This window comes from Triturus cristatus, chromosome 4_1 (assembly GCF_964204655.1).
Source record: "Triturus cristatus chromosome 4_1, aTriCri1.1, whole genome shotgun sequence".
NCBI lineage: Eukaryota > Metazoa > Chordata > Amphibia > Caudata > Salamandridae > Triturus > Triturus cristatus.
Genome location: NC_140585.1, coordinates 1,020,529,161 through 1,020,542,553, shown reverse-complemented (window position 1 = coordinate 1,020,542,553; position 13,393 = coordinate 1,020,529,161). Strand labels below are relative to the sequence as shown.

Here is a 13,393-nt window from a genome sequence, read left to right as displayed (position 1 = left end):
CAATATAGATTACATTTAGCAACCCAACGAGAATACCTAGATACAACCTTCTATAAACAATAGACTTAATATACTAAAAAAAGCACAGATTCTATATATAGCCAGATATTGCACAATTCCTTATTCCACAGTATACAAGTATAAAGTGACATGTGCGTATATTCAATATGAGATAAAATTAAACAACTAAACACAAATACATATATCGATTGACTTTTTCAACATGTGTTTCTAAACGACAAAAGGGCCATATATTGTGCGGTTGCTCAGAAAGCAATACTATCACCCATATCTTTTTCATTAATTTCCTATAGCCCCCAACGTTTTTCAAATTTCCTAAGAGATCCTGTTCTTAGTGCATAACGTCTCTCAAGTTCGTTGACTTCACACAGTTTTGCTCTCCATGCTTGAAACGAAGGTATATTTTTGCTTCGCCAATTTTGTAAAATTAAAGATCTTGCCACTAGGGCGGATATCTATAAGCATTGTTCAGTGTTGTATATTGTTTAGTGTTGAATTTGGAGAACATCCCAAGACTGCAATATAATGGTCAGTAGCTTTAGATTGGCCTATGGTACTTCTAAGATACTTTTCAATTTCTTGCCATACATTCACAATTTTTGGGCAGTCCCAAACGATATGCGACCATGTGCCTCCTCCTCTTTTTGCGCAACCAAAACATCTGCCTTCCACCTGGGGATATATACTATGTAGAAATGAAGGAGTTCTATGGAGTAACCATTTTGAATAAAATTGCATTTGTTTAAAATTAGCTCCTCTAATTACTGTGGCGTTAAATCCGTTAATTCTCCTCCAAGCTTTCTTGGGATCTGCATACCTTCTTTTTTACGCCATTTATCTTGCATTTTCTCATAGACAGTAACCGATGTATTATCGTTAAAGATTTTCTTCCAAGCACTTACTGACTGCTTTTCAGGGATTGCTAGTGCTTCAGTTATTCCCGAACTTGCTGTTAAAGTTGCTGCTTCTATATTTTCTAGAAAATGCTTTATTTTAATGTGTGACCATTTAAGCATATCCTTGGAATGAAGGAGCCTGATTTCTATCTATGGCCACTTTTTCCAGGAGTCTAGGTTAAGGAAGCCTTTTACTTGCCTATACCCATTTTCCTCCCATTTTCTCAATATTCCAGTCTGTAGTAATATAATCTCCCCAGTATAAAGATCAGACAGACTCGTTGTACCATTTATCCTCCGAATACTGTGAAAAGCTAACAGTTGAACTCTTTGTTTAGGAATCCATTGGAGTACTTTGTACCACACTTTCTTAGGATCCTTAACTATTCTTGTTGGGTCCTTGATTCTGTACTCTATTAAAATTTTATTCATAAAAAATTATCTGTTTCCAAGGTGTCAAGTTGGGTAAAACAGCATTCTCTTATGTTTGGGAGGGACAAGCACATTTCCATGAGGGAAGTCCTAGTATCTGCAGGTATCCCAACAATTCCTACCACCAAGTGCTAACACTATTTTCCAGCAATAAATGGTGCCTCACTTGTGCGGTGCAGATGGCAGAACTTTCCCTCACAGAAATGTGAGGCAAATGGATTATTTTAGCCCAGGGCATTGTGAGTAAGAAAACATCATGGGATTCACACAAGTCAGATCACCCTGGAATCTCCTTAGTGTATGATTCTCTGCTTGGTGGCTAAGTCCAAACCCCGAATACTGCAGCCACCCACATTACCAGAATTGGTAAATTTGCATGGCAAAAAATGTTGATGTCTCCATGTTGCATTTTGGGGCCTTAGCTATAACGGGTGATAGGCCCCGCCATTCAAGTGAGGTATTGTTTGTATCTGAAGAAATGTGGAAGTACAAAATAATGTAACATTTATTACTATTGATTGCATTTTTCTCTACTTCTGGCTTCTAAATAAAAGCCAGTGTGCCAGAAAGAACACATTTTGCAAAATGCCTTCTAAATCTCATGATAATACTGATAACCTAAAATCAGGAGTTTTATAAAGAACCACTAACCCTAAACTCTATATCTTGAGGGATTCATAAATGTATTGACTTCCTTCTTAACCATTTTTCATTTAATAGATTTTACCATATGAATTCCTGCATGGCTAGTACATACTGAAATATCATTACAAACTACAGCTCAGTTATTCACTTCGGGTACTGCGTGTTTGTGGACACCCAAACACTATATATCACTGCATTCAGAAGGGTTTGATGGACATAACAATATATTATCTTTGTGCATTGAGGCAAAAAATTACAGAAAGAAATTGCTACTAACTGCTATTTTTTTCCAGGATATTGTCATTTATTATTGGAAAAACATGAGCAGATCTACATGAGTGACCCCTGCTCTGAATTCAGAATTTTCTCTACTTTTCAGAAATATGTTGGTTTCCAGGTTGAGCCATGGGGTTCACACCTGTTTCAACCAGAAACGAAAAGTAGGTAAAAAACACAAAAAATTGGGAACAATTTGCCACGTATAAAATAAAAACATTTACAAAAAACTGTTTGCACTACATTTGTTTTGACATTTTTTGCATTTTTCTAAGTGGCTATATTTTTTTTTTAGGAAGATGCAGAGTTGTAAAAAAAAAAAATATTCTAAGTCTGCTTCTTCCTGAAAATCGGGAAGGTGGTTATCTTGGCACAGCGTACCTTTTGTTAATGAAAATTTTAAGAAAAAAAGTAAACTTTCTTGCACACCCCTTCCTATTTTTCTAAAAAAAAAATCTTGCTATATTTTGGCAGTTTTTTCAGTTCCCTCCAAGGGAACCCACAAACCCTGAGCACCTTCAGAATCCTTTAAGTGTGTTTGTGGGGGGGGGGGGGGGGGGGGTGTTAAAGTTTGGCCTGGTTACCTCTTATTTAAAATGCTATAAAGGGTTAAGCACAAAGTGCTCCAAACATCAAAAAATGTCTCATCACTGGTACAGGAGAAGCCTTAGCAGCAGAAGGGTTACAGTCTAAGCCCCCCACACCCCCATACCGCATAGTATGATTTAAATTCTTACTTGCAGTGCTTTTTGGGCATTAAAACAGTAATAAAAACATGACTTCAAAGTAAAAGGTCAGCTATTTATATCTGTAGGACGATGGGCTAACATTTGTTTTGCAAAAAGGGCTAAATCATTTTTTGGGGATGGGTCACCCTGATAATGTGAGGACTTTCACAAGGAAGAGCAGAACTCTGTGTAACCAAGGTTAGTAGTTAATAATCAGAGCATTCATAGCCATGTCTGAATTTTCTTGGAAAAGTCTCCATATAAAACATTCTTTAATCTAACCCGGCCACAAGTATATGCAAGAATCTGGAGTCTACAACGGTATCAATATACTAATTCCTTTTAGGAAGGACGCCCAAAAGCCCACAAATGTTTGGGTGTTTTATTAATGTGAATCAGGGTGAATTGGAAACAAATTGGTTCATTGCTCTATAATTAGACGTTCAAGTGGTGTAATACATTCTATTTCAGGATTACACTCATGAGATAAACAAATCAATCATTCCTACTACACTTTCCAAAGCATGACAAATGACAATCAAGACAACTTTAAGAAAAAGTAGCTGGACAAATGTAACAGTACTGTCAAGTAAGGGTGTGGGGAAAATGCTCTGTGGTATCCCAAATCAGAGAGAGGACACATTTAGAAATGCTTAACAAGTGCAAATTAAGTCAGTTTGAATTGATCAGGCCAACCTTAATGCATTACAACACAGCCACCAAATGATTCTTGAAAGCAGGGGTGGCTCCTCCACTAGGGCAGAAGAGCGTTGCCCCACTGCTTTCTCGCAGTGCGAGAACGCCAAAACATAAAATGGTAATAACTAAAAGTTATTACCATTTTATGTTTGCTTTGCGCATTGTGGGCGGGCAGGTAGGCGGCACTGCTCTGTTCTTTGAGAAGGGCAGTGGAGGAGTGGTTCGCCCGCTCCTGAGTGCGCAAAGACTATTTGGTAGGCCCTCTCGGGCTGCCCAAATCAGTCATGCATACACTGCCCTACAGCCTGCATGGAGAACATGGCCACCCCATTAGCCCCTGGCAGGGCAGTGTCCCAACCAATCACAACGTTGATTGCAGTGTTGTCATTGGCTTAGGGGAGGGAGCCTGGCTGCCTGCTTCCTGTTCCTGTCGGAGGCAGGAGACCAGGAGCCGAGAAGATGAAGGACCCGCAGGAAGGTAAAATTATTATTTTTTTTTTTTATTTTTTTTTTATTTCCCAGCGAATCCCCCCAACCCGTGACTAATGCCAGCCACTACTGAGCAGGACTTGATAGTAATGGCACCAAAACCATTTCTTTCGTATACAGCGCAGCCTCACTAAATCATAACATTTTCAACAAATTATATATTTCTTTTATGCTTCACTGAATATAGCCAATTGTCTCAAAACAGCCTGTGTTGTTCGATCTCGACTTTATGTAGAGTTCAAAACATAGTGCATTAACTGTGTAGGTATGACTTATTTTGTATGATCCACTGTACGATTTTATGTTCAACAGGTTGTAGAAAAAAGGTGCACCCATATTCGATGCTATTCTTAAAGCTGTCCACAGCAATATACCGTACAGGTGTGCATGGTCCAGTACTGAAGGAAAATTGGCACTGCACTATATTTGTGTTTACAGAGAATATTAGTGACTAAGCATGCTTTGATATTCTGTAAGCAGTAAACATAGCTGTGCAATTCTCTATGATTGGCCTAGTTCAAAATTGCACTGAGAGTGTGTCTCTGCGTTTCCTGTGATTCCCATATCAGCATACACATCAGTGATGTGCCCCACTCCCATTAATGGCTAACTTCTTTGATCAATAGCTGCGGTACTGCATCAGGCACTCGTTTAGCTACATCTCCTCGCCTCATTACACCTCTGATGATCACCCTGCTCACTGACCCTCACATTAATCTGAGATGCCAGAAGGCATGTCCTTGTCCCCAAACTCGTAGTTTTTTGTAGCATTTTAAAGTGTGGTAGCACCTCATCTACGTGTTGCTTTAAGTTTAAAAGGAGCAAAGAAGGTGAAAAACAAAAAGAAACCAATTCCATTGATTGTCAGAATGCGAGGTTAGCCTTGCTGTGTGTGCAAAACACAGTCTAGGAAAATGACATGCCAATTGCCACTAGGAAAAGGCAATGCCAATAGCCCTGGTGACGACCATCTGGCACAATACATTTAAAAAAAAAAAAAAATTATTACAAGCATTCCACAAAAATGAAAACATTGGAAAAAGAAAACATGCCGCCACCAAAAGGTGGCAGCCACATCCTTGCAAAAAACAGCAGTTTTATTTTATTTTTTAAAAGCTAACCATCGCAATATAAATTCAGTAGTAGTGTGCTTTATATCAGGCAGGTGTGTTTAGGACATATTTTAAACACACAAAAAGGGTTTCAAAAAAATAAAAAAGGATAATTAATGGGAAGAAAAAGTATTGCCAACGTAAAGTACTGACCCACTAATCCTTGCACTTATGTGCGCTTCTATTTTAGGTGGATGCGCACATGTGATCAGGTAAAACACCGTCACTCACAGTACAACCGAGCTAAAGGCTGAAATGGACTGACCTATTTCCCTTCCCCATGCTATGGTTGGCTGAAGCAAAATATGAAGGACAGATGAATAGACCAATACATAACGAAGGCCGTCTAAAAGCTTCTCTGCGCATGTATATATCTTTCTATAGCTATATATCTTTTTGCTTTATTTTTACTAAATGAGGCTGACAAAATGGCTAAAGCAGTCTCTCAGTAGACCTAAAAATGGTAGTGAGGCACCACAATAGCATCTCCCTGGACCTATACTACTCCAGCGAACTGTAGGCCCGCTTATGCATACGCGATTGCTCTAAACCTTATTCTGCTTGTCCCTGCTAAGATTAGTCTGAAAGGAACTGCATGCTAGACAACAGTCAAAATAGTTTCATTAAAAACTTCAAGAACAGAAAACTATACCATACCTGTGCAAACTGATCTTTGGAAGTGCAGTAAATTATAAAAGACTTAATGTTTGAACATATTGATGTAACTCACATGGTCTTCAGTTCTTGAAAACTTCTTAAAATTTAACCCTCTGGAAAATTGGTTTTGTTTGCAGTTCATTACCCAAGTTCCTCAGACATATATTGGTTGCCATGACCAGTATATATGGCGAGAAGGGAAAGTATTCTTGGAGCCTTGTGGGGGCTATGGGAAGGCAGCTAACAGACTACACCGGACATCAAAAAGTAATGGAGGAAAATAGGCTTGGACCAAGATTGACATCTTCATTTGAAACCGTTTGCAACTCATCATAGAGCAGATAGTTCGCCCCAAGATTGCACACCGCTGCTTGGGGAGGCCGGCCATCTGAAAGAGCATTTATCGCCCAGAACCCAACCAAGACGGTCTTACTCTCAGCAGGGTGCACGGCCCCTTTCTTCCACATGAATCTGCAGAATTTTTTTTTTTTTTTTTTTTTACCACGTTTATCTTATTTTGATATTTAAATCGTTACCCTCCTGGATTTAAAGCCCTGGGTGACAGTCATGCTATATGCTACTACCGTTTGGTTATAATGTAGCCTATAGTAAAACGTCTGACCCAATGCTGGTGCAGTTTAAAAAAAAAAACAATATACATACATATATATATATATATATACACTATATATATATACTTAACTATGAGGCAGTGCAATACACCTTTATTAAACTGAATCAGTTCCTTTTTATTGCAATCTTTCACATCAGTGTACACGTAGAAAAACAACAAAGGCTTTACATCTGTAAAGCATACAGTTAAATGTGGCGTATGTTACACAACAGATTACACCCTCTGTAAACGAGTCCACTTTAAGGTCATCATTTCTTACACGATTGCTTGTGCAGACACAAATAGCGTGAAAGGTTCCAGCTAAGAGGAAGAAGAGGATAAGTGTGGAAAAGCATACCGGAGCACATTACTTCAATAATGGGGGTGTCAACTTAAAAAACATGGACACATACATTCATTTGAATTTTGTTCAAAGCATACTTGCTACCGACGTCACGTAATTTTTCACAACCCAAGAGTACAGTAACAATATTTCGGACATCGAAAGAAAGTGATGCTATGGGCAATCTAAAAATCAGGTGAAGGGGTCTCCACGTTTACATTTAACTGATCATACACCCCTGCGTGTGTGGAAATGAACTGAATAAGTTTAAAATAACAGAATGATGAGTTTAGTCATTTCTTCAGGGACTTGGATTCATTATTCTGTTAAAAGAAGTCCTTTCAAAACAGGGGGGGTGGGGGACAACATCGCCCATTTTGGCCTAAATAAGAGCATCCTTTTCTTGATTGGTTAAATTCGACGTGCGTGCACCCTTTGGTCTGCGTGGCACACTTCCAAGCAATCGAAGCAGTGTCCCAGAACAGTATTGCTGTTTCCGAGGCATTACATGGGTTTTGAGATATTGATATCATTGCAGCATTCAAATGGTGCGTGTGCGACTTTCCAATTAGGCCCAGCATAGTGCGCTATCCACAAGTTCAAACAGAAGGGCGAGGGAGGTTTAGCACATGACAGGCTTGTTGTGTCACTCACACAGTTGCTGAAGAGTGCTTTTGGCTGTACTACTTCTGTGAAGTGGTTTGGGCGTCATGCTGCCAAAGAATTTACAATTCCGGATGTCGAAGATATCGCCTACATCCAGATAGTGGGTATTTTGATCTGCAAGTACTAAAATGTGTACATGTAAAGTAAGTGTGGCAAATGACTCACGTACTTGAAAACATCCTTGGTCACAGCTTACTAGGAAATATTATGGTAACCTACGTTCAGACAGAAAATCTAAATATTTCAATGAGCAAGCGTCCATATTTTTGCACAGAGTGAAAATTAGTTCGTATCGCTTTTAATTACAAGATTAATACACTGCACAGAAAAAGAAGGAAAAGACCTGCTGGCTGGAGTATAAGTGTGAGTTCTACATTCATCTGAAAACAATGGCAAGTGTCTGCCTTCGTCGAGTCAAATAGGTGCCCGCGAATGTATCTAAGACTTTGAAAAATGAACTTCAGGATTTCATACAGTATGGCAGTTTCCATGTCGAGTGCACCTGAAAGCTCACCAGGGTGTAGGATGGCAGGGCAAACATACCACAACCTACACATAGTGGAAGCACTCTTTGCTAAATGAAATCAAATACGTTCCCAGTAGTTGTGAATATTCCAAATAAAATATTGACCATTTAGTCGCAGTTCCCCAAAGCAAGATCCTCCCCTAACCGCTCTCCAGCTCACATACTGAGAGCCAATCACGGTCTCCACTGCATTGAGCTTACAGCCACCAGCAGGTATCTACACCGGATTGGCTAGGTCACCCCAGTGTGCAGTGATTGGTGCAGCTCTTACCAACAGATTACATGATCCTAGTACCTTAAAAAGAGAGAGCAAACCGAAATACTTTGAGCGTCCTTCCCCACTAGCCCAGACAGGAAGACAGGCTGTGTCTTAGCCATGTTCTGAGGAGGTGGGCGTGGCCTTACAGCTGTGTGTATGGGGAGAGGCAGGGAGATAAAATGACAAGTGTAGAGCGAAAAGGAGAACAGGCCACGACCCTACAATGCCACAGTGGGGTGGTTCAGCTTCCTAAATTTAATTTGCCAATAACGTATACTTTCATAAGCAGTAATGGAAGCCACACCTTCCAATCCATGCAACGACTTCCGCAGCAAATCTGAAGGCGGTGAGAAAATGTAAACCTTTATTGTAATAGAAGCAATGTAAGTCTGGTTTTGCAAGACCTTAAAATATGAAAAGAAATAACAGATTCCACACTGACCCAATTTATTTTTCATACAAAGTATGTGGTTATTAAAGTAAGGCAACTATTAAATAGCATGTATCCATATTTACTCTAAATACAAACGTAACCTCCCATGCTCGCAAATATAAGCATCTCCAAGTTGGCGGTTAATTTAAAACAGCAAAATAACAGGTCTCTGCGCATATGGCTATTTACATCATCTCTGCAATAACATATTTGGTAAGCTATACGGGATTGCTATTATGTGTTTTCAGCGTCTGACGACAAAACACTACATATCACCACACATGCATACACTTACTGGAAAACTCCAGCACAGAATGTTTTCTGTCATTTTAAGGCGATAAGAGAACTTTGACAAAGATGGACATTTAAAAAGGACACATAAGGCTGAAGTTAATTTGAACAGAATCTGCTGAAGTATGAGTCCTGGTAGTGTCCAAACTCCATTCCCTTTTTGCCAGTGTTATACCCAGGGTGGATGAGCGTGGGGATGAAACATGAACGCCTCTTCAGTAGTGCCTTGATTTGGAGTGCTGAATAAGCCACTGTAATGTGATGTCTGAAATACAATTACACATCGAATTACATGAAGAAACAAAACACAACTGTACAGGTACATACTGTTAAAGTCTATATTCAGTTAAACTGTATCAAGGCTTAAGAAGAGCTTTTGGAGCCTCGACCTTTTCCATGAACTTAGCGTGAACCCCCAAGATGTCTACGTAATTTAACTAAATGGAGGGAAGGCAGGATGGTCCGTTAAGAGCTACATCTCTCAAACATGCAATCTGTTTCAGATTCCCTAGCCTGATTCATTCACACTTGCTAGGCTAGCTGCCCTGGTAACATAAATAGGAGCAACCAGTATGAACATGCCTGTATACTGCACACACTTAAACCAATGGGGTGAATATGCGCTGAACCTCCCTCTCCCTGACAAACAAAAGCAACAATTGAATAAATAGCTAAGACAATTACGAACCCGGGGTCCAAAATCCTCCCAGGAAATGCTGTCCTTAATATCTAGAACAAGAAAAGGTCTAAAACGGGACATTAGGGCGGCCAAGAAAATGTTCAATGAACATACCTGGGCGAAACTCCTCCACGCCAGCAAACAAAGACTCTAAACTCTTCTGGGAAAACATCCACCAGCTAACAAATGGCAGATACCGACATCACAACTCTGACATCATGGAGGACACCTGGAGAGCTAACATCGAACTCCTATTCAATGTAATTCCATCACCAGGCACCCCAAACCAAGGAATACCAATAGGGAAGGGGGATTCCTGTGCAGGCCCAGTCCATGACACACCAAATCCAGAAACACCCAAATTCTCCCCGTGGATTTCACAAGAGCAAGTCCTTAAAACCATATAAAAATTAAGATTGGAGGGAGCGCCAGGGCCCAATGGCTTACCAAATGCCCTGTTCCGGCATGATCCCCCATTCTGGTCTGGTTTCCTCACCCTTCTTTTTACTCATGCCTTGGCGTCTACTACAATCCCCGACTCCTGGCGAGGAAGTATCCTAAACCCAATATATAAGTTGGGCGCACGCATCTAACTACAGGTTGATCGCACTAATCGATGTGGAGACAACAATGTATGCTTCAAACCTGTTGGTAGACCTAGAGGACTGGGTTCGCCGAACAAATCTCATACGCAAACTGGATTCCGGGCAGGGATGGGCACCCTCACGAATATCTCTGAAGTCACTCTCTTAGCCACTCAAGCCTTGCACAATCCAGCACCTTGTACGCATGCTACATCGATATTAAAGCGGCTTTCGATAAAGTATTAAGAGCTAAGCTATGGGCTAAAATGCAAAGTTGGGGGGTGCCAACCAAACTTTGAGGCTATTATCAACCTGTACTCACACACATGGGTCCAAATAAGGAAAGGAGACGGGTGCAGTATAACCAACAAGATTCCAACACTCAACAGGCTAAAACAGGGGTGTGTATTGGCCCCCTGCCTATTCAACATTTACACCGCAGACCTCGATAAGCATCTCCGGCTTACCCAAGCTGACTCCCCAAAATTGTGCAAAACTCCAATACCAAGTCTCCAATACACAGACGATATCGTCTTATTAGCACAAACACCAGTAGGTCTGCAGCGACTAATTACCAAACTAGGAGCTTACATCACCTATGTTCAATTAACAATCAACCATCAAAAAACGAAGGTGATGTGCTTCTCCAAACATCATTCAATAACGAAAAGATGCAAAATCATCTGGAAATTGGTGAGAAGCCATTGACCCGGGTGGCTTTGTACAAATACTTAGGCTTTCAACTGGATTGCCACCTTAACTTTAAGCAGCACCTGAACCAAGGCCGCACGAAAGCCAAACCACTGCTTTTCGCATTTAAAATCTTACAAAATAAGCTTTCAGGTTGCTCAACAGGTCATTGCAGCTAAATTTCTAGCCTCCATATCATATGGCTCATAAATATTGAATACCAAAGATGCAACAGTTCTAAACACAGCACAATCCATCCTCTTCAAGCGCTTGTTTTGAATTCCCAGACACATTTCAGAAGCTCAAATCCGATTGGAATATGGACTAAAAAATCATAACCCAGCCAGACAAGGCGCACTAGTCAAATATTACTGGAGGATGAGGGCAGCTAAAGATAACACCATAGCCCACCATTGCTGGGTGGAGTTCAAAAATTAAACCAGGCTAAATAATTCTATTACTGCAGTCCTAAAACAATCTCTCCCGGCACTACAGTTAGAGGAGGCCTGGCTAACCATCACAACGTTTTCCGGATTTAAAACGGTTGTACACAATGCAATCAAAGGGACCTCTTTATTAACTGACAAAACAGCCATTTAAAAAAATAAAAACATGTTTGGGCAGGGATACAATCCTATCATACTCTGAAAACCCCAACCGTACCGGTCTGAACATTTCTCATATCACAGAAAGCATTACTTGACGCTGTTGCGGTTGGGGGCATACCCACGTAGGACCTGACACTGAAATGGAAAAACACATGGCCAACTACAGAATGCCGCCTCTGCGGACAGGGAGACGGGTCATTATTTCATCACCTATGCATCTGCCCTGCACTATTAGAAATCTGGAAAACAGTGCTACGGGAGGCATTAAGGAAGGCACAAACAAGAACATGCAGAGCGGCAGTTATAAAATGCCTTGGAGGATTGTTGATTCAACTGTCCTGCAGAGCCATAAACTTCTGGAAAATGTCGGTAAAAGAACTGGACAAAATAGCGAATTAATCCAAATACCTCCAAAATAACCCGTTTAACAGTTTCCCAATTGCACTGATACAATTTTTAACATTTCTTACTCTACTAGCTGCTAAAATGCCTCGGAGGCTCGTCAATTCAACGGTCCCATAGAGCTATAAACTCTTGAAAAATTGCGGGAAAAGAACTGGTCAAGAAATTATGAATGAATCAGAGTTGTTCCAAAATAACCTGTTTAATGACTTCTTAATTGCATTTGATTATACTTTTTAAAATTCTAAACTACCTAGCTGCTTACCGCCCGAGGACATGATTTCGTAGCATTTTCCTTTTTTTCTTTCTTTCTTTCATTCACCAGGTTTTAAAATGTTAATTCAATGTCTTATGTACCATGGTGGTATTCCCACCCTTTTATGATTTTAACGAAACCAAATAAAAGTATTTTTGACTTGACTTAAATAAGTTACTAAAGGATCATCTGTTTCTAGTAGGAGTGCACTCTCTGATGCACCTACTGTAACTGGAAGAGACTGTTTAGTCTATACTGCATATGTCCTAAATTGTTATACTCACTGCAACAAAAGATATTTTTTCCCTTTTGCAGATAGTGCTAACTGAATACATGTTGTTAGATCTGGCATCTCTGGTGTGTTTTCCCATGTCTTTTTTGCTTCTGACCTCCTGTTTTTGAGTGTGTGATGCATTTCATTTTTGCTGGTTTTAGGACTGTGGGCAATTTACCACTGCTGTCTAGTGCTAAAGTGCAAGTGCTCCCTGTGTAAAATGTATCTGCAATTGGTTTATCAATGATAGGCATATTTAGTTTACAAGTAAGTCACTAGTAAAGTGCACCAGGTGTACCCAGAGCCTGTAAATCAAATGCTACTAGTGGCCCTACAGAACTGACTGTGCCACCCCCATGAGTAGTCTTGTAACCATGTCTTAGACCTGCCACTGCAGTGTCTGTGTGGGTAGTTTTAAACTGCCATGTCAACCTGGCAAGTGCACCCACTCTGCAGGCCCAAACCTTCTCTTTTACTACATGTAAGGTACCCCTAAGGTAGGCCCAAGGTAGGCCCATGGGCAGGGAGGCAGTGTATTTGAAAGGTAGGGCATGTACTGGTGTGTTTTACATGGCCTGATAGTGAAATACTACGAATATTGTTTTTCACTATTGCAAGGGCTATCTCTCCCATAGGTTGTCATTGGAGCTGCCATGTACCCTCTTACAAGTGTAACTTCCAATTGGGAAGAGGGAGCTTTGGAGTTTGGGGTCCCTGAACTCAAAATGTAAAGATCTATATTTTAGTGAAGTTGTTTTTTAAATTGCGTGTTTGAAAATGCCACTTTTACAAAGTGGGCATCTTCTTGCTTTAC

General features: G+C 40.4%; 1 protein-coding gene across 1 annotated transcript in view; it reads right to left on the bottom strand.

The window, feature by feature from the left end:
* Window positions 1-6,679: 6,679 nt before the first annotated feature.
* LOC146855997 (ADP-ribosylation factor-like protein 8B-A) overlaps window positions 6,680-13,393 on the bottom strand; it is a 200,788-nt gene continuing 194,074 nt past the window's right edge. Inside the window, exon 7 of the mRNA XM_085653963.1 lies at window positions 6,680-9,351. Coding sequence (XP_085510089.1) covers window positions 9,302-9,351 — 50 coding nt within the window. The 3' untranslated portion in view covers window positions 6,680-9,301. The remainder of the gene's footprint in view (window positions 9,352-13,393) is intronic.